At 35.2% G+C, this 20,128-nt stretch overlaps 2 protein-coding genes across 3 annotated transcripts in view; one reads left to right on the top strand and one right to left on the bottom strand.

Annotated features, from left to right (window-relative positions):
• The window catches only part of LOC117108925, a 15,294-nt gene extending 11,502 nt beyond the window's left edge, over window positions 1–3,792 (top strand). For both annotated transcript variants that reach the window (XM_033251117.1, XM_033251109.1), the window contains one exon: window positions 2,515–3,792. In XM_033251117.1, coding sequence (XP_033107008.1) covers window positions 2,515–2,670 — 156 coding nt within the window. In that variant the 3' untranslated portion in view covers window positions 2,671–3,792. The remainder of the gene's footprint in view (window positions 1–2,514) is intronic.
• A 4,354-nt stretch (window positions 3,793–8,146) lies between these two features.
• Window positions 8,147–17,128, bottom strand: LOC117108914 (NADH dehydrogenase [ubiquinone] 1 alpha subcomplex subunit 13-like). The gene is made up of 4 exons (XM_033251100.1): window positions 16,978–17,128; window positions 15,379–15,457; window positions 10,040–10,111; window positions 8,147–8,837 (listed from the first exon to the last, which is right to left on the bottom strand). The coding sequence occupies exons 1-4, from the start codon at window positions 17,066–17,068 to the stop codon at window positions 8,648–8,650; spliced, it is 432 nt and encodes a 143-aa protein (XP_033106991.1). The 5' UTR covers window positions 17,069–17,128; the 3' UTR covers window positions 8,147–8,647.
• Between the last annotated feature and the right edge of the window lie 3,000 nt (window positions 17,129–20,128).

Below are 20,128 nucleotides of genomic sequence, written 5' to 3'. Positions count from 1 at the left end.
TTTTTTTTTTTTTTTTTTGCGAACTTTGGATGGGCTTCTTTTCGAGGCTTCTTTTTCAAAGAAAATTAGGGGGTTGGGAAGCTTCTTTTCTAAATGAATGCTGTAAATTGCTTGTGTCCTTGGTGAAGGCACTTTATCTACGGTTGCCTCTCTCCACCCAGGAGTACAAGTGGGTACCTGTTAGGTTCGAACACATCTGCGCTGATTACTAGCTGCAATATTATGGAATTTTCCCAAGGGAGCTGAGTATGTGTTCCATACGTGTTTCCAATGACCGGGGTAGTAATGTAGAGTGCTTAGAGGCTTTATGCATAAAGCGCTTACAGTGGCGTAGAAAAGTATTTTTCATTGGCGTGTTAGCCAGTGTTGTAACAGGCGCGGGGGGGGGGCAGGTGGAAAACTGCCCCTCCCCTGACGGTTTTTACCGAGCTGACCAAGCCGTCGTACCGGGCTGAGAAAAGAAAGAGGGGAGAGGGAGGGAAAGAGAAAGAAGAGGAAAAGAAAAGGAAAGAAAAAGAAAAAGAGAAGAGAAAAATAAAGACAAGAATAAAAATGAAGATATCATAATGACCAGACTCACAACACCCTGCAACCACTTCTCCACTTCAAAAACTGTCATAACTCCTTTGATCTATGCTGCCCGATGGCGTAACCACTGGGGGACAAGGGGAAATATTTATCTTTGAAAAATCTTCCCCACCCCTTTATAAATGCCTTTTTCATCCCCTGTAAGTGCCTAAAAACCTTTCTTGTTTTCCTCTAAAAATTGCACATTTTAGGAAGTTTTGATCGATTCCAACGAAATTAGAATTAAAAACACCGGAGGACAAGGGGAAAATATCCATCTTTGGAAAATCTTTCTCCATCCCTTGACAAATGCATCCTCTGAAAGTGCCTAAAATTCTCAAATTCTTTGCGCGCATTTCCTGTTACGGTAGGCCAATTTACTCTATAGATTGCACATTTTAGGGAGTTTTCATCAATTCCGACGAAATTAGAATTAAAAACACAAAAATATTTTGCGCGCTCGCGCTCATTTTTTAGGGCTTTTTTAGGTTAATCCTTTTAAGTTATTTAAACACATAATAGTCTTAAACTCAAGAAAGACAAATTTAAGATAGATCGTTTTAACCTAAAAGAAGGGCCCCAATATGTATTGATGGTGAAAGAATAATATTCTATTATGTTTGTAATAAATAAAACCATGATGAAAACGCTTATATTTAGTTTCAAACACACGTGTGTGACCTATATTATAAATAAGATGCCCTATGTCATATTGTTTTCTATATGGGGAGTATGGTGGGGTGGGTATAGTAAATTACTAAACGGGAAAATAAATACCCACTCTGACCCAAGACCCCTGTTACACGCCTGGTGTTAGCGCCAATGTGTGCCCTTGTGCGGACAGGGGATGTGCCCTCTGAAGCTGGAAACCTTGTTTTTGTAAAATAAATTGATGCAATTTGCTATTATAGGCCTAATCAATAAATTCCTAATCAACCGATATACCGGTAACCTTAAACATTCTTGGAATTGACATAACATTACTGATGTCGTACACTCCCTTCAGTGTGAAATGTGGCTCTCTTTGCAAGCACATCTAACATCTAAGGAAAGAAGAGCTTAGATTGGTACCAGATAAAATAATTTTGTTATCAACATTAATACATTATGCTAATTTTCATCTTTGTAAGCGCATAAGACAGGTGCAAATTATTTCTGTGACTGTCTTTTGAAGTTTGTAAGGCTCCATTTTATCCCATACATAGTAAAATATTGGGGGAGATGATACAATGGACCATCACCCCTTGTCAAATATTGGAGGGGATATATCCCCCATCCCCCCGCAATCTATGCCTATGAAGCGCTATATAGGACCGACATATTATTATTATATTATTACATTTGCCTCTCTCCACCCATAAGAATAAATGGGTACCTGGTAGGATGATGTGGCATTGTATAGGCATTAAAAAACGACTAGGAATACTGCCCTAGGAAGTGGAGGAAGTTGCACTTTGTGCTGTTTTGACTATGGATCCGATGACCAGGGGTAATTAACAACATCGCCTTGTACCCTTTGGCAAAAGGAGAGGTAGAAATAATAATAATAATAATAATAATTATTATTATTATTATTATTATTAAATTGTGTGAATTACTACTACTTGAACAATAAATAGGGCCAATATAACATCAGTCTGTATCGTGGAGTGTATTAACCAGCATTAAATCACCTAAACTGCTGTATAAACCAAACGTTTTTTTAAATTTATTTTGTTTCTTTGAAATTCATGTACAGGGTATGTACTGTACTATCTCGAAAAGAAGCCCATGTTACCTTGAAATATAGCCCTGGACTTAATTCTATTCGAGGCTACTTTTACAAACCGAAGAGGGGGCTTCTATTTGAGGTTTTACAGTAGGCCTTGAAGTAAAATAAAAATTTGTTTACTTTCTACTATTATTTTTCGACGACTTAACTTTCTCTATATTCTTGATATATTTCAGCTTCGAAAATCACACATCGACCCACCACTTGGAGGTGAACGTAACTTCAACACAACACATCTGACAGCATATACTGCTAAAAAAGCAGAGCGCTACCAATATGACAGCGGAAAACTCCAGAAAAGTTCATTACCACTGGGAACAATGACGATATAAAACTTGCAAAAATCGTTATTGTTTGTTATCTTTGTAAAAAAATAAATAAATGCTTGAAATTGCTAAAACTTTTTTGTTTTGTTCTTCTTACCAAATCGTAAAACCATGAACTTTTTAGCTGTTTAAATTATTTACATATATAGAAAGTGAGGAACAAATAAAGTATTTCATTAATGCTTTAATTTAAAGTAATATTTTAATGCCTCTAATGTTATGCAAGATATGTAAATCTTAATAATCTTAATCTAAAGAATATGACAATTAGAAGATTACCAAAAAATTATTGTGAGGGATGGTCATACAATACACAAGTAGCTTATTTACAGTATTCGGGTCTACGCCCGTTGCACCCCGGCCTTTTTGCCACCCAGCCTTTTTCCACCAGGCCATTTGCCACCCGGCCTTTTGCCACCCGGCCTTTTGCGACCTGGCCATTTGCCATCCGGCCTTTGCGACCTGGCCATTTGCCACCATAAGCCCGTTGCCATCCTGCCCGTTGCCACCACCTGACCTTTTGCCACCTAGGCCCGTTGCCACCCTGCATTTTGCCACCCGGCCCGTTGTCACCCATAGGCCTTTTGCCACCCGGCCCTTTGACACCAGGCATGTGGCCACCCTAGGCCCGTTGCCATCTGGCCTTTTGCCATCTAGCCCGTTGCCACCTATAATGGTACAGTATAGTATTTCACTCTCGGCACATTTGCCACAATATGCATGTGCATTGGGACATTTCCCCGAATGGTATAAACAATCTGGAGGATTAGCGTATAGTTTTGTTTTTTTTTCCGCTAACGATGAGATTAATTAGTTAGACTAGATCTACCAACATTTATAAAGTTTATTCTTGACCTTATTTCTCATGAGAAATATGGCTTGTAATAAATCGTCCTTAAACCATGGAGGAATAAGTTTAAACCAAATGAGTGCAATAAAGTTCAAATAAATGAATTAATAATGTTTGTAACAACCACCATTAATATACACAACACATAGGTTTGTGGTTAAATACAAATAACTATTATTGTCATAAATGTGTTTTTTAATTGTAAAAATATACGAAAACTGGACACTACAGTATCACTTTCTTTATACGGATTGAATAAAAAGTAAATTTTAAAAAAATGCTAAGGTTTTTTTTCAATCGAAGTTGTGTTCTATTATAATGCCTTCGGAAGGAAGACGCCAAAATGGCATGAGCATTTTCTTGAAATTAAATTTAAGGCACTTGGTGAAGCTTAATTGGAGGGGTGTCAAGTCTTACTTTGAGAAAACGAAGTCAAAAATAGCATGAACCCCACATTAAATGATGGTAAGTGTATAATACGCCAATTGAATTGACGCCACGAGAATTAATTTATGGTCAATGGTCAAATATTTATATAGCGCCTTCCACAGAAAACCGTCTCAAGGCGCTTTTGAAGCCACAAGAAACAAAGACAAATGAACGCGAAGGTGGGGGGTGGGGGTGCGCACCAACGATTTTGAGATCGCCATCACTATACATGAATAGTGTGTATATTTGATGATTCGTATAGAACATCTCAAACAATCGAAAAAAGATATCTGAATTTCAAACAGGAAGACAACTATCGAGATTTGGTTCTTTAAAGGATACCTCAAGTTACAAGTCAAAATCAAAGAAATCCATCAGAAGTAAGATTAGCAAGATATTTTTGAGAACGCTGGAAGAACATCTAGGAATTTGTAGAACTCATTGAATGAATTGTTTCATGATGGTCAGTAGAATGTACATCAAGATTATTATCACTTTTGGCGAAATGTTTAATAATAATATCATCCATTGAGATAAAATTAGTAGAAATGGGTACCTGGTAGGATGTTGAGGCATTGAATGTACAGTACCAGTTTCGTGCGCTAAACTAGGTATACTCCCCAGGGAGCAAAGAAGGTTGCACTTTGTGCTGGTTTGCGTATGTTATCTAGTAACCAGGTGTAATAACGCTCATCTCCTTTGATCATTTAATTTGGAATTGGCGTATATATACATATTTGGGTATTAATATTAGATGGGTGGTAATTTGTTCAAATAACTCATATCCACAGCCTGACTCCTTCAGAAGTTTCGATAACGGAAAACAGGGTAGTCTTATTAAATGCCTCTGTTGAAGTTGCTGTAATAATTATTAATAGGTCTAGTTATTTGGTTTAGGGTAATACTTTCACCTTCCCACGATACACGATATCATAAAAGATTTAGAATGTATTGTTCTGACAAAATTTGGTTCATGTGTTAGATGGTTTTTCGAGGGGGTGTAGGGTCAGACCCAGCTACTTGGTTCATCGCATACTTTTTTTTTTCAATGACTGACAGCCTAACCATCATTACGAGGTAACCCATGGACCTGGTCAAACCTTCTTGGCAAAATTGCGTGAAATCTTCTGTTGATAGCTCTCCGACTATAAGTTGTCTTCCACACCATCATTCTTACTTTCACGAAGTTAAAAGTTTTTCTCGAGCAATTTTATATATACCCATTGATTAAATGACCGAATCATGTGGAACAATGTCAAAGGCCTCCTCTAATCTATCCAAACAAACTTCTTCATTTCTACAATCACTATTTCAGTACTGCCATTATGTTAAGTCGTCATTAAGTCGTCTCGTTAGATCTATGAAAAAATATGGGTGTACCTAGAAAAAAAATTGCAACACAGACTTTTTTTGCTCTATCTCTAAAACCTTTCCCGAACACTCTAATGAAACTTTTAGCATAAAATGACTGCAACTATGCTAATTTGCATAAAACAAAAATGGCCACCAGTTTGTCATGTATTTGGCAGTTCTTGGTAACTATTGATGCTAGAGATATAATTTTGATGTCAATTTACTCAGTATATGTATATTTATATACACTTTCATAAAACCTTTTAGCATAAAATGACTGCAACCAAGGTAATTCAACAAAAGGACGCACATCTCCGCTCTCGAACATAGCGCGTGCGTACAGTCCTTTGATCTTTACTGTGGCATCGACAATCCGAAACTAGTTGCGAGTACAGCCGTCAATTATTAGTCTATGCGTGCCATTCGTTTTATGGTGTTAGTTTTTATTTTATTAATTTTGGGTACTTCGCAATGTCTGTTACATTTGATTTTTTTTTTTACCGTGAGCTTGTTAAATGCTTCTATAAACTGCAATTTGATTTGTGAAAATTGACCAAGAAAATGAAAAGTTATAGCAATTCAAAATTTAAGAATTTTATAAAATTTAATGTTCTTATGTAACATTAATCTGTCATTTTGACAATGTTGGCATAAGGTGCCGAGGACGAACATTGGAGTATATACGGACCATTTATTAATTTTTTCTGCGAAGTGAGTCTCATGAACGACAATTCACCACAATTTTGGTAAAATTAATGTTGAAATGAAGAATATATTTCAGTCTAATGTTAGTGCAAAATATCATTAGGCCTTTGTACATGGCAACTAACACGCACGTGGGTAAATCGTCACGTACGCTGACGGTTTATGGTCTGGTTGCTATGGTTTTTGTGACGTTCAGCGTGTAGGGACGCACGTGCGCCTAGAATGTCGATGCCAGAGTTATAACCTTTGATGTCCCGAGATGTGCGTCCTTTTGTTGAATTACCTTGCTGCAACTATGCTAATTTGCATAAAACAAATATGGCCGCCAATTTGTCATGTATTTGTCAGTTAATATTAACTATTGATCCTAGAGATATAATTTTGGTGTCAATTTACTGAGAATATGTATATTTATATAGACTCTAATGAAACCTTTTAGCATAAAATTACTGCAACTATTAAATATGCTAATTTGCATAAAACAAAAATGGCCGCCAATTTGTCATGTATTTGGCAGTTCTTAATATAAGCAGTCTTTTTGCCCATGTTTGAACGCAGTACACTTTTCGGAAAGAGTATTGGATTGTCACCTGTTGCACTGCTCAATCACCACGAGAAGGACCACACTGAAATAAGTTTACACCGAATAAATCCAGTCATTGCAGTCGCCGCTTCCGACTTCGTTGCCGTCTTATCATCATTATTATAATTATTATCCTTGCCACACACGTCACCATCTCTGCCACTCTTATCGTCGTCGTCATCATTGTTATCCTCCGTCATTATCGCTGACGTCTGCGACGTTAACACCATTCCCAGAGCCGGCTGAACGTTTTTTAAATTGTGGGGGGGGGGCACTCAGGCCCGTAGCCAGGTCCTTCCAAGGGGGATTTTCTGGGCGTGAGGTCCACGGTCGAAGCCCTGGTGGGGTCGCCGAAACCCCAAAGCAAGACGATTTTTGTGCTGTATGGGTCTAAATAATGCTATAAAAGCAGATATGTTTGAAAAAGTCTGTGTCTGGGTGGGTCTGCAGTGCATTTGTTGGGTTGGAGGACTTATTTGGGAAATCTGAAGAGGGGGTTTCGCCATAAAAGAGGGGGGTTGCTAGAAAAGGGGGTTCTCCCGAACCTTACCCCCCCCCCCTGTCTCTTATACACATCTAGATGTGTATAAGAGAAAGATACGGGCCTGCCACTTATAAGTTGAATGGGAGTATGAATCATGCAGATCTGGAATCAAATCTAGGGGGTGGGGTCAACATTTTTCCAAAACACGAAAGGGGATCCAGGGTCTTCCCTTTGATTTCTAGATGGCGGGAAATGCGCTTTTCTGACATCTGAGGTGCGTTTTAATGACATTTATGTTCTTCAAAATTCTAATTTTCTTATTGTAACGAAAAAAAAAAAAAAAAAAAATCAGCTTACTGGTCCTGTAGGTCTAAACTTTTTTTTTGCTGCCCAAGGGAGGGGTCAGAACACATGACCCACTCCCCCATATCTGCCAATGTGAATTGCGAGAAAATTTAACTCGGTCTGGGACTGGATAAACATTCTCTTCCCTATCCTTCTCCTTCCCTCTTTCTTTTCTTGCATTTCTTTCCGATCATACACAAATCTTGCAGACATTATATATTTTTTGCCAAAAAGTGGGGGAACCGCCCCTCCCGCCCCAAATTCCGCCGGCCATGATCCCCATCATAATTGCATATATTGTATGCAATATATATGAGTGTATTCTCTGTTCTACAATATACAACAATCATTTGGCTTTTTAATACAGAATCACTATTTTTTTCTGTATTCTGTTTGCTTTGTGTTTTTTCCAGGCAAAGTGATCAGTAAAAGTGAATGCCGTTAAGTGATTTTAAATTTAAATCTACTGTAGTGTAATTGATAAAGGATGCACTGTCTGTCATGAGCTAATGCATTAGACATTTAAACTGGCTGATAATTTATTTAAGAAATGTAGAAAAGCGTCTGTAAATCAGTGAAAACTATTTTTCATGATCTGTTTCTGGCTGGAGATCAATAACTTATTTTATCTTTATAAATGAGCTTTCAAAGATTTTAAATTGAATGTTTGAGGTATTTTATGATTTTTGTGGATGGCAGAGTGTTTCTTTGATTTCTTATTTAAAAGCCAATCTTTGATGATGAATATACTTAATTTATTTAGCTTTTTTCGAACACCACATCAAGAAATAAAAAAAAATTTAGAAAACAGGTTACTATACTATGGAATCTATAAAGTCCATACATCCTAATGTATAGTATACAATAACTAGAAGCCGAGTCAGGGTTGAATCATGGCATAGCTGAAAAATATTGTACAGTAGTAATAATATTTAAAGACTAGTTGAATATTAAATGGTCCATACAAGTATAATGAACCTCATTTGACCATATAAGACACATATATGAAATTTTACATAAAATGGAGACATAGACTAAGTTATTATGAGGATGAAAACTTAAAGATTGATGACCTCATTAATGAGGATAGACGACTGCAAATTTAAGCTCATCATTATTCTGTTTGAAAAACTAATTTAATTGAAACATTTTGCAATACAAGTGCAATAATTTAAAGCAATCTTGAAAAATTTCGTCTATTGTAGAGCATTTTTACATTATAGAGATTTAGGAATCAAACATAGAAATGATATCCAAATGAAGCCTTGTTTTTCTCTTTATTTGGTGCAAGGAAATACAGATCTTCAATGCAAGGCTCAACCCATCGATCTGTGTTGTAGACACTTTCACCAATATTCCATCCTGGTACATCTTTCATGATAATAGCCTCCTGCTCCTGGTTGAATTTCAAACGTTTAAGAATACTAGAAAGAGAACCAAAATGAACAGTAATAATAACAATAATAATAACAATAATTTAAACTCCATTCTTTTATAGCACATTCCGCAGGAAACAGCCCCATTGCGCTTTACAAGAAACAAGCTATAAATAATTTTGACTTAAGCTATGATACTTAAACTAAAATAGTTGCGAAATAAATGGGCGCTATCGGTATAGGTATCCAGAACAGGGCTCCTCCAACAGGTGTTGAAACATCTTTACTGTCAGCAGTAGTCCGTAGTAGCAATACAAATTATTTTAATCATAGTAAATTTTGCATCATTTTCTGATAAAAAGGACAATGTGGTCAGACACTGTATTTATTTTTTCTTTTGGCAACAAGGAAATGAAAAACAAACACCCATACTTATCCCCTCTATTTTATCTTAGTCTGACTCAGTTCCTCAGTTCTTTCACTGTTAAACACCACCAGGACATTTCAGCCTATCATCATAATTCAGGGGCCTATTTTAGCTTATTAACAACTGCTGCTTACTTTTTCCTAGTTTAATTCTCCAGGATATTAGCTTCTTTAAAGTTGGCTTGGCATGAGCCACTTTAAGAGACACAGTTTTAGGACTGTCCAAAATCATGATCCATAGACAAAGGGCTGGTAAAAAGACACTGTGCAACCGTCAGCCAGACAGACATTCTGGTTTGTGGATCCTGGGTGTACTGTACACTGTGAGTTCATGATATTTTTTGACAAACTTTGTTTTCTTTTATTAACATCCAACAATACGGTTTTGTCACTGGCATAGCATGTGTTCAATTTCTCTAGGTATCTACTAGATTTGATAATGTAACTGTCGTTCTGCTCTTAACCAGAGAGTATATAACTGCAAGAGGTCCGACTGTTGGGCATTTGTTGGAACGCAATTCCTATCCTAAAAAAAATTCCTATCTTGTGGTAGTACTATTTTTAATGTTTCATTACGTGCAAACAGAATCAGGGTAGCCAGACCTTTTGATACTCTTTGCCTTCACTGTCTGGAAGGATGCTCAATAAATTCAACCAAAACTGCATATTCATTAGTCAATAAGGCCTACAGTTTTTATCTTTGGTACATAACAGGAAGAAGTAAAATCAAAAGCTTAACTTGCAAACAAGATGAAAATTGTATTTCATCAACATTTACTAAATAGAAAATAATTGACAAAAATATCAGAATATAATAGACTTACTCTCTATCAGTTTCAACTTCAATTAATGGCATTATTGCTAGGTAAGCTTCCCTATCTTCTTGTTGCAAACGTCTGTATTTAAATAAAAATTAGCTTATTATATTTTTTTTTCTCATACTAAACATAATTTTAAATGTAATTATGGAGATAAAATTTGAAAAAAACCCCATAAACTTTAATTAAAACTTTGAATTTCTCATATAAAGGTGAAAAAAGTTATTAACTTTGAATAGGGCTTCACATTGCCTACGTCTAAAATCTGTCTGCAGAGCATGATGGGACTGATTTTATCAACCATGAATGCCTGCATTTTAATTATAAACTTGGCCATTGTTCAATTAGGGCCTAGCTTAAGTCTAGATACTGTAGGCTTTTTTTTAATGAAAGAGAGGCTTGGTTGGAAAAATTCTATACATTATTATTTACTTTAATTATTAAAAAGCATTCAGTAACTTGTAAGTTTTTATCTTCTTATTTTTATGAATATTTTATCATCGTTTTTGTTCTTTGGGCAGATGAAACCATTTGGTAATAGGAACTTTATTTCCTTTTTCATCTGACCCCTTCCTCTGTATGTTTGTTCCATTGATGTTTTTTGAAGAAATAAATATATTCTTATTTATTTTATTTTATTCTTAGTTATCGCTGTGGAGCCTGAATGCTAGCTAGCTTTGCAATAGGCCTGACACTAGTAGATAAGTTCGGCAGCCTACACATGCACCGACAGCAAGGGTGATGCAAATCTATTTTAACAAATACAGTATGCACGAATTGCAAAGCAATTGTTTTTGTTATAATTTTTTTTCCTTTCCTTCCTGCATTATTATAGTTTTCCCTATCTTTTTGCAGTGTTTTTCTGCCTTGCACTTTAGTCACTTTCCTGCTCGAATCTTTTCCAAACTTTGTCCAAACCCCATACCATACTATATACTAGATGTGCCGCGTAAAATTTAGTGACAATCTGGAGTGGGGTGCGGATGTGAGGACCAATTAAAGTGATTTAAAGGCAACCATTTCATGCCAGATATCTATTTTAAAAACGGATCACCTGAACCAAATAAAACTTTTGGGAAAGTTAACCAAGTTATGAGGACGAAATTATTTTGATGACAATCCAGTTGGGCAATTTCATAATGCAGAGTGATTTTTTGTAATTTTTCATACTTATCAAATCCCATCAAGTTTGTTATCAAACTAAAGCTCATTTTATATAGAATTAAGATCTAAATCAATATTTTGGTATTTCAATGGTATAATGTGAAAAAAATGATCCAAATACATAGTATTTTTAAATTTTAAAATATAGTAAAAAATAGCTTACTTAAATGCAATTATTATGCAGAATGTATATGTTGGAAAATTCTAAATTCATGTTATTTTACAAAAGAATAGGTACTATTATCATTTTTAAAGGTGAAAATTATAATTTTTAAATAATAAATTATTTTTTTTGTTTTTTAAAAAATTTGGTTAATTTATGTGATTCCGCTACCAAAAAAGTGATTTTTTTTAAATTCCTCCAAAAGTATTGATTTTTCAAAAATGAAAGTACAGGTGATAATAGACTACTGATAGATGTATCAGAAAATAATAGGCTTTAAATAAATTTTTTTATATATTTTTAGAAATAAAGGTTTAAAAAACGTGATTCCGCTACCAAATGTAGTATCGGAATGACGTGTATTTCCGCTACCAAAATATGCTACCCACTAAGATAGCAACAAAATTCAACTTCTTTCCAAGTATCAAATGGATTAACAAATTTCAATGGTTAAATGATACAAATAAACAATAATTAAAGCTTGGATCAACTTTGTTGTTCAAATGCAAGTTTAGGTATGGGAAAAGGGCGAGGTGTACTTTTCTCAGAAACTTCCAATAAACTTTCTACTTTAGAGTTTTTGCATCAAAGAGGTACTTGTTAATCAAATAAATTTACTTATAATAAACAACTTATTTAAATTTGTTCAGTTGGTTTTTACTCCACCTACTAATTTTAAGTGCTTGCTATTGGCTCACAAACCAGTGACGAATGTATTCTTGTGCATCTTAAAGAATACTGCATCACTTGTTATTTTTTTATCATTGAGATCGCACAAGTACCAAAATGCCATTAACTGCTGCAGAGAACTGATGCTTTGTGATGTTTTAATGCTTCCATGTACACAGAGATTGACCATTAACAATAAATAATAATTTTAATTAATTTTAATTTTGTGAAAATTCACATGCTGCTTTTGTGTGTTGTTAATATCAAGCCCGTAGCCAGGGGGGTTCGTTGGGTTCAAACGTACCCCCCTTTTCATGAAGTGCCCTTTCAACAAAGGCTGGTTAGCCTACACTTTAGGCCTAGCCTAGAGCCTATCATCATTAAAAGTCCTAATTTAATACCCGATTGTTAGGCCTACCTAGTAACATAATAAAAAATGTGCTATATAAATAAAAAATAAAGAATAAACCATACTGGATTCTTTGGAGTTTGTATCATGCTACTGTTGTTAAATTACCAATACTGTACTGTAGTACTAAAGTAGTAGTTTTTTTGTTTTTTTTTTGTTTTCTATCTTTTCCCAACTCAAAAAATTACCTCTTTAATATATACATTTTTTTTTTTTAAATGGCCTCTCAAATCAATTAAATAACACCTGTAAATGCTGAGAATGCTGGAGCTTCCAGGGTTTTGGCCCTCGACCCACCGGGGGCCCTTGGCAGCCCCCTGGCCCCAGCCAATGGTGCTCGCAAGTGCCCTTTCAGTATCAAAAGGAACCCCCCTACCAAAATCCTGGCTACAGGCTTGAATATACTTAAGAATCAAAAGTAAATTATAGCAATATTCCAATGTCATTCCGCTACTGTCATTCCGCCACCATAATTATATTCATAAATGATATTATATATTTGATTAAGTTAAATAATTAAACAACTAAATTTCTCAGAATGTTTTTAAGTATAGATAGGCAAACTCTAGACTAAAAATATAATGTTATTGTGTTTTGGCAATTACAGTATAAACAATCCAATATTTTTATTAATTTTCATAATTTTTATAATTGTGTTTGAGACTTGATAAAGTAAAATAAATTTTGTTTCAAATACCAAGTGAATTGCTTCAGCATTGTTTTCATAAAAAGTGAAAGATTTTACATTTAGTCAAGAAGGTTTTTCATGAATATTAATTTCAAATGCACTTTTATCAATGGTCATTCCGCTACTGTGATTCCGCTACCAGACATGGTCTTATATTTTTATAAATATCTCCAAAACTATAAACATTTTTAAAAATCAATGTTTTGCATTCAATACTACACTAAATTATAATAAACTGAGATGTATTCAATTTTTAAATCACTTTCATAAATCAGAGGGTTTTAGTAAAATGTGAAGTGGTAAAAATAGAGGGTATTTTTTTTGTCTTTCCGCTACCATACATATTTTTTGATATTATGTCAAAATTGTGATAGGTTTTTAAAAAAAACTAGGGTAGAAATTATAGATGGATTCCATAGTTATGTAAATATGATAATTATTCCAAGAATTAGAATGGAGTGTAAATATGACATTAGATTAAAGTTAAAAAGTTCAGCAAAATAGTGATTCCGCTACCATGAAATTGCCCAGTTTAATTTCTGACATTTTTAACCAAATATCTCTAAAAACTTGTTAATGGATCTAAATTAAACTTTCTATAATAATTTTTAATGGTCCAATGAAGAAATGATTAAATTTTAGTGACGATCCAAAGTAGGGTGTGGATATGAGGAACGTTTAAAGAATTATACTGGACAGTAGATTAAACTATATACAGTATAAACACAATTTGCGTTTTCTAAAGCGTTTAAAACAGCTGCAGGTAGGTTCAATGCAAAATTAGGCCTACCGTGATATGCATTAACAATTTTTGCTTTCAATCACTGAATTATTATGAACTAAAATGCACTGACCTACGCAGGGTGGGCTCATACAGTGCATAATATTTACGAGTCTCCATATCACCCTCACTATAATTGCAGCTTTAGTTTGAGTCTTACTACAGGGAACCTGTACCATTTTTTTTCCTCCTTATATCCCATTTTACTATGTTTTTGCACAGGGCTTTCTGTCTGGCACTTCCCATGCTTGGATCTTTGAACTTTGTCAAAGCAAATATCATACTCTATAACAAAAATGTGCATTAAAATATGATATTATATTCTACATACTTTGAATATGGTACTGTAATTAAACTTTTATATTAACACAATTTGTGTTTGCTAAAATGTTTAAAACTAGATAACTGTAGAGCTAGGTTAAACACAAATTTACTGTTAAATGAATGAACAATTTTCACCCTTAACTTAGAGAATTATGCTGAACTAATAATACAGTGGCATCCACAGAGTTGGGTTTTTAGTGTAATGGTAAGAATTCTCAACAACACCTTCGCTAACCAATTTCCAACCATAGTTTTCACTGACATGGAGTTGGTTTCATGTTTATATTTTTTTACTTCATAATTTTCTTTAGTATGATTTTATTTTAGTTTTTATGTTTTTTTTTATTCATATATTTCTTAAAAAACATCATTATGCTAATATTTTTATTCCCTCTGGTATCACCCGAGAGATGTAGTTATGGTGGGCAGGGCCACCCAGCCTTGAAGTTATCCACCCAGTCCAAAGCTAATTTCATGGCACCCCTTATCAACCCACTTTTTTATCCTAAAAATCCACTCTATTTATTTATAGTTTACCAAGGTTATCACGCACCCACCCTCAAACTGTCTATCACCCACCTTTATTTTTATTCTTCAGCTACATCCCTGTCACCCAGTACAAAAAGAAGGCACATACATACTGTAAATTTGGTTGTAATTTCATTGCATACAACCGCAATAATAGGATAAAAATTTAATTTAATAATTTTATTACAATAATAATAATAATGATAAATATACATATAATTGATATTTATTTATTATAATAATTATAATTTAATGATATTCATAATTATAATAATAATTGTAAATGTCATTTTAATTTAATCGTTTTACAGTTTTTGATGTCTTTTATAATTTCACCATCATTTCTCATTAGATTAGAGAGCCCGCTGCCCGCCAAGGATGATTTCGAATAAAAGCACACCCATCGCTACCATACAAATAGAAATTTTATTTATTTTCATTACACCTGCCTCTGCCTTGAAATGTATATTTCTTCCTAATTACAGTATATCAACTTATAAGAAAGCAAAAAAGCCTCCCATTACTTCACTGTTTACATTCACCAATAACATTTAATTTTCCCTTCCTTCTGGACGGTTTTGGCAAAACTACAGTATTTGCTATGGAAACAAAATATTACCTTCTATGTTTGTTGCCAATTTTCAACATTATATATCCAGTAGCCATGATGGCAGCACATCCAGCAAACATGGCATATCCTACAATCAAAAGAAGATGATGAAATTTTAAAAAGCACACAAACCAAGTATAAAATTCAGCCAACAAAACTTGTTAAAAAGTCTGTTTTTTCAGCAACATGGAAGCCACAATGTTGGCATTCAGTAGCCCAGTCTATTGAAAACTGTAATTTATGTCAAATTCACATATTGAGATTTTCTTGTCTAAGTACGGTATTGTAGTGACATAAGACACCATGATTGATGACACATTGCTTCGAACATCCCAAAATGCCACGTCTGGACCAAAAAATGGCCCTTTATTACATTTTGTAATGATTTATTGAACTTACTTTAACTTTGGGTATACAAATGTTTTCACTAAACAAAAATCCCATTCTGGAATGCAAAAATTTTAGTTGTTAACTTTTCAGAAAAAAACACAACTGCATTTTCTGGAAAATTCATTATGGGAATGGACGACAACCGCTATTTCCTTAGCTGCTTGAATTAACAGATTTTGGAGACAAATTATGCTGGAGCAACCTAACAATTTAGCTAATATGATAAATGTTTCATCATGTGTTCTCTCAAGATAATTTGTAAGTACACAAATCAATCACTATTGAAACTTTAAAGTTATCAACAATATGGGTATCGCCAGAACCATATAAAGAACATTGTTTTAATTACCATATGAGAGTTTCCTGTGTTAAAACATGATTTACTATACTATACATCTTTATAAAACATATTAAACTTGTACTATATAATAAGAGAAATCTGTATATTATCAGTATCTGGAACAGTAACAACACGAAAGTGCTATGCTACCTGCACTGTAATGCATAGGCCTATTTTAATACACTACTTAAGGATAGGCTTTTCTTTTTCCATCTTGATTTCTGCGGTCAAAAATATCAATTTTTTTTCAATCATATAGTGGTGTAGATTAGACTTTTAAGAACATTTTGCTGGAAAAAATTTTTGAATACGACGCCCCGTTACGTTTTTTTTAATTTCTGTTGGTTACGCACCGCTGATTCGCAATGTGTGTCATCACTTCAAGATGTCTACCGACTCGTGAAAAAGGCCTATCAATGCCTACAACAAGCATTCATTCTTTGTTTGGGACATGTCATGAGGTGGATCTGCCTCAGCGAGATATCCTGACTGAAGGAGTGTGCTGAGTAAAGAAGTAGGCTAGTAGGCCTAGTGTAGTAGAAATCCCAAACCCTCCCCCTCCTCAGACTCAGTCAGCCTGAGTCTCTGAGTTTCACTATAACAACTCCCTGGTCTCTCAGGCATACAATACAAGCCCTTGCCCTGTGTGTCGGACAGCTTATTAGCCCCAGAGAATGTATCCTAGAGCCGCCACTGCCTACCAACAGTAGGGCCTAGGCTTACTTTCGCAGACGAAACTGTCCTAGGCCTACACCACCGCGTATGTGTAGGTAGGTATGCCTAGCATCGGCTAGCTAGCTGGCTAGGCCTATAGCATTTGCTGACCTTCAAGAAGTAAGCCTAGGTCTTTATTTGCTATTCAACAAGGTTCTTCATACCTGAGAATCCTCTTTTCGGTATATGTCGCTTGTAGTCAATTGGTCCGTATCCCCCTTTTGGGGGCAAGTCTTGCCTAAAAGAGGTTGCCATCTTGAAGTGTATGTTTGAAACATGAAGTTAGTACGCCCTCAATGGAAGTTTTTGGCGATGCACCAAAGGTCTTTAGCCGGGGGCGGATATGACATTTTTTTAGTCCCCAAGACGTGCACTTCTGGAAAGAAGCAGGAAACTTTGTCCTAGGGGGTTTTTGAGCATGCCAATTCCAAGAATTTCGGCAACCACGATGTCACTCCAACCGTACCCACATTTTTGCAGTTTAAATGCTCTAAGTGTCCACATTACCATAATCTTGGTGTCAATACCTATGTTCTTTGGTTCAAGGAAGTCAGTAAAACATTATTAAAATACAATAACGTACTTTATCGTGAAAATGCAAAATTTAATAAAATATTCAAAATGGCCGCCAAGAAAACACAGTTTTGGCAGTTTAAAGGCTCTCCAAGTGTCATATTACCAATCTTGGTGTCAAAACCTATGGTTGTTTAGTTCAAGGAATCCATAAAACACCATAGCATACATCTTTATTGCGAAAATGCAAAATAAATATTCAAAATGGCCGTCAAAACACATTTCTAGTATTAAAATGACTGTATGCCCTAACTACCATGACCTTAAGTGTCCACAGTAATGCTTTATATCAAATAATCCAATTGATCATATGAAGTAATATTATATATAAATATAGGGCCGATAATACCTGTCTCTTATACACATCTAGATGTGTATAAGAGACAGGTTCACCGACTGTCTTTGTCTTGGTTATTAACAGCTGTTTTATATTGCATATTCAGCCACTAAACCTGAGGCCGAGGTGGGTGTGAACTCTCAAGGAAGTGGCCGTTCCAAAAATTTCCACCTATACTTTGTAGAAGAAATTACACCACCGCTGCCACAAGCTAAAGTGTAGCACCACAAACTAAACTAAATGTGAAAAATACAAATGGATAAAAAAGCGTTCCTTAATCCTAACTCCCATTTGAGCATTTTTTATTTGAGGAACTGACACTGAACACGCGAGGCCGAGGTAGGTGTGATCTCATAGACAAGAAGCCGTCAGCACTGTACAAAGGACTTTGAATCTGGTATGAAGAGATGCATACTGCCTTCCGTGTTTTGTAAAACTCCTTGTAGCTACTAGTATATGCAAAAGCTGAGTCCTCGCTGAGAGGTTTATCCACCAATTTTTTTTTTATTTCTCGTAGTTTACACCAGAGGTACGTTGCTGTAGGTAATATGAAAGGGTTTTTTTTTTCATAGGCTGAGTAAGATGGTAAGATATATCTCTTGTGGCCGGATATCCTTTTCCCCTGCACATCCTGCAGTGGAACTACTTGTCATTTTCTTCAAACCAGTCTTTGATTTTCCTTGTGGAGAACCCTTGGACTTGGGTTCTGGTGGATATCAGTTTTCAGGTTTGACAAAACAATCATCTGGACAGTTTGCAGTGTAACTTGCATAAAGCTTTGATTGAAGTTTCACCTTGATGTCAGCTTTCATTGCAACTGACTGGAAATTGCCAACCTGAAACTTCTCCCTTTCAGTGTTTCGAGGATGTTGACCTTGCCATCTGTGGGGTGTGCCATCTGTGGGGGTGTTCTGTACGAGGCTGATCAGATCAGTGTAAAACTTGCCCTTAGCGTCAGCTTGAACGGTCGGGGCATAAATGTTGACGAAAGTAACATGATGCTTGCTTTGAAGTGAGACACGTGGAGATGATGCGATCGCGAGTGACCAGTTGTTGTATTATTGATTTTTAGTTGAGTTGAGTTTCTCATCCTATTTTATTTTTTTATTATTTTATTCCTTTCAGCCAGAACTACAAAAAACAAAATCAAAAAAGAAAGAGGAGGGCAGAGGGAGGAGGGCTGAGGAGAGGAAAAAGCGGTACAAAAACTACTATCACCGGATATGGTGTGCCCTTCCAGATCCAAATTCAATATTATTAACTAATATTGATATTAATTTTATCAAAAATATATAAATATTAAAATATATAAATAATTAAAAAAATTAAAAACAAAAATACAGTTGGAGGAAAAACAATTAACAATCCCATGAACGAAATTGTCTAAAATAATGTTTAATTTTCTCATAGGAAATGCCCCAGCTGTCACAAACAAAAAGAATCTTTAATATCAATAGGTAAATTATTCCATATTCTCACGAAACGGCCAGGAATGCTGTACTTAGCAGAATCTGTATTAGCCCGCAAATGGATAAAAAAGAGTTTATTGACACGATAACTACTGATTTCGATCATGGACCTGTTACGATGTTATCGAGAACAACAGAATCATGTACACAGTTATAAAGAAGTCTACAAACAAACAGTACGGTAAAGTATTTCCTATTAGCTTTGGTTGTACAGAGATCAAGAGCCACAAGGCGGTTGTTATATGTATCCTCCTGTCTTTTTTGATGCAAGATGAATCTGGTAGCGCGACGCTGAATCAATTCAATTTTGTTTATGTTCTCTTTCCTATAGGGATGCCATACATTACAACAATATTGAATGTGAGGCAACACTAGTGATAAATATAGTTTAAGAAGTACAGGCGTAGCACAATTCCTAGCAACAGAACGCATGAATCCAAGCATTTTATAGCATTTAGAAGACACTTTTTCAACTTGCTTAGACCAAGATAGATTGTGTGAAATTGTGACACCAAGCAAATTAAGATGTTTGACATTTGATTGAATCTGTCCATTCATTGTATATGCTGGAACTGCAGGTGAGCGCTGACGAGATATTGACATTCACAACACTTAGCAGAATTCAATGACAACAAATTTGATGATGACCAACTTTCAAGACTATCAATGTCCTGTTGTAGGGTTACAAAGTCGGAGGGCGATCGAATGGTCATTGAAAGGAATGTGTCATCTGCGTATTGGTAAGGTTTATTATTTACATGAAGGTCGTTTACATAGACAGTGAACAACAACGGTCCTTACAGAAAAGTGATGTTAAAGCGACAGTCTATAATTCTTTAACGACGACTTATCATCCTTTTTATATATCGGAACAATGTTAGCGTGCTTCCAAGAAAATGGAAGTACACCGCTACATAGACTGTAGTAGTATAGATC

Source organism: Anneissia japonica, unplaced genomic scaffold (assembly GCF_011630105.1).
Source record: "Anneissia japonica isolate Jap-2015-1 unplaced genomic scaffold, ASM1163010v1 scaffold26_len2425191_cov177, whole genome shotgun sequence".
NCBI lineage: Eukaryota > Metazoa > Echinodermata > Crinoidea > Comatulida > Comatulidae > Anneissia > Anneissia japonica.
Note: the sequence above shows the minus strand (reverse complement) of the source record. Positions and strands in the feature narration are given on the sequence as shown.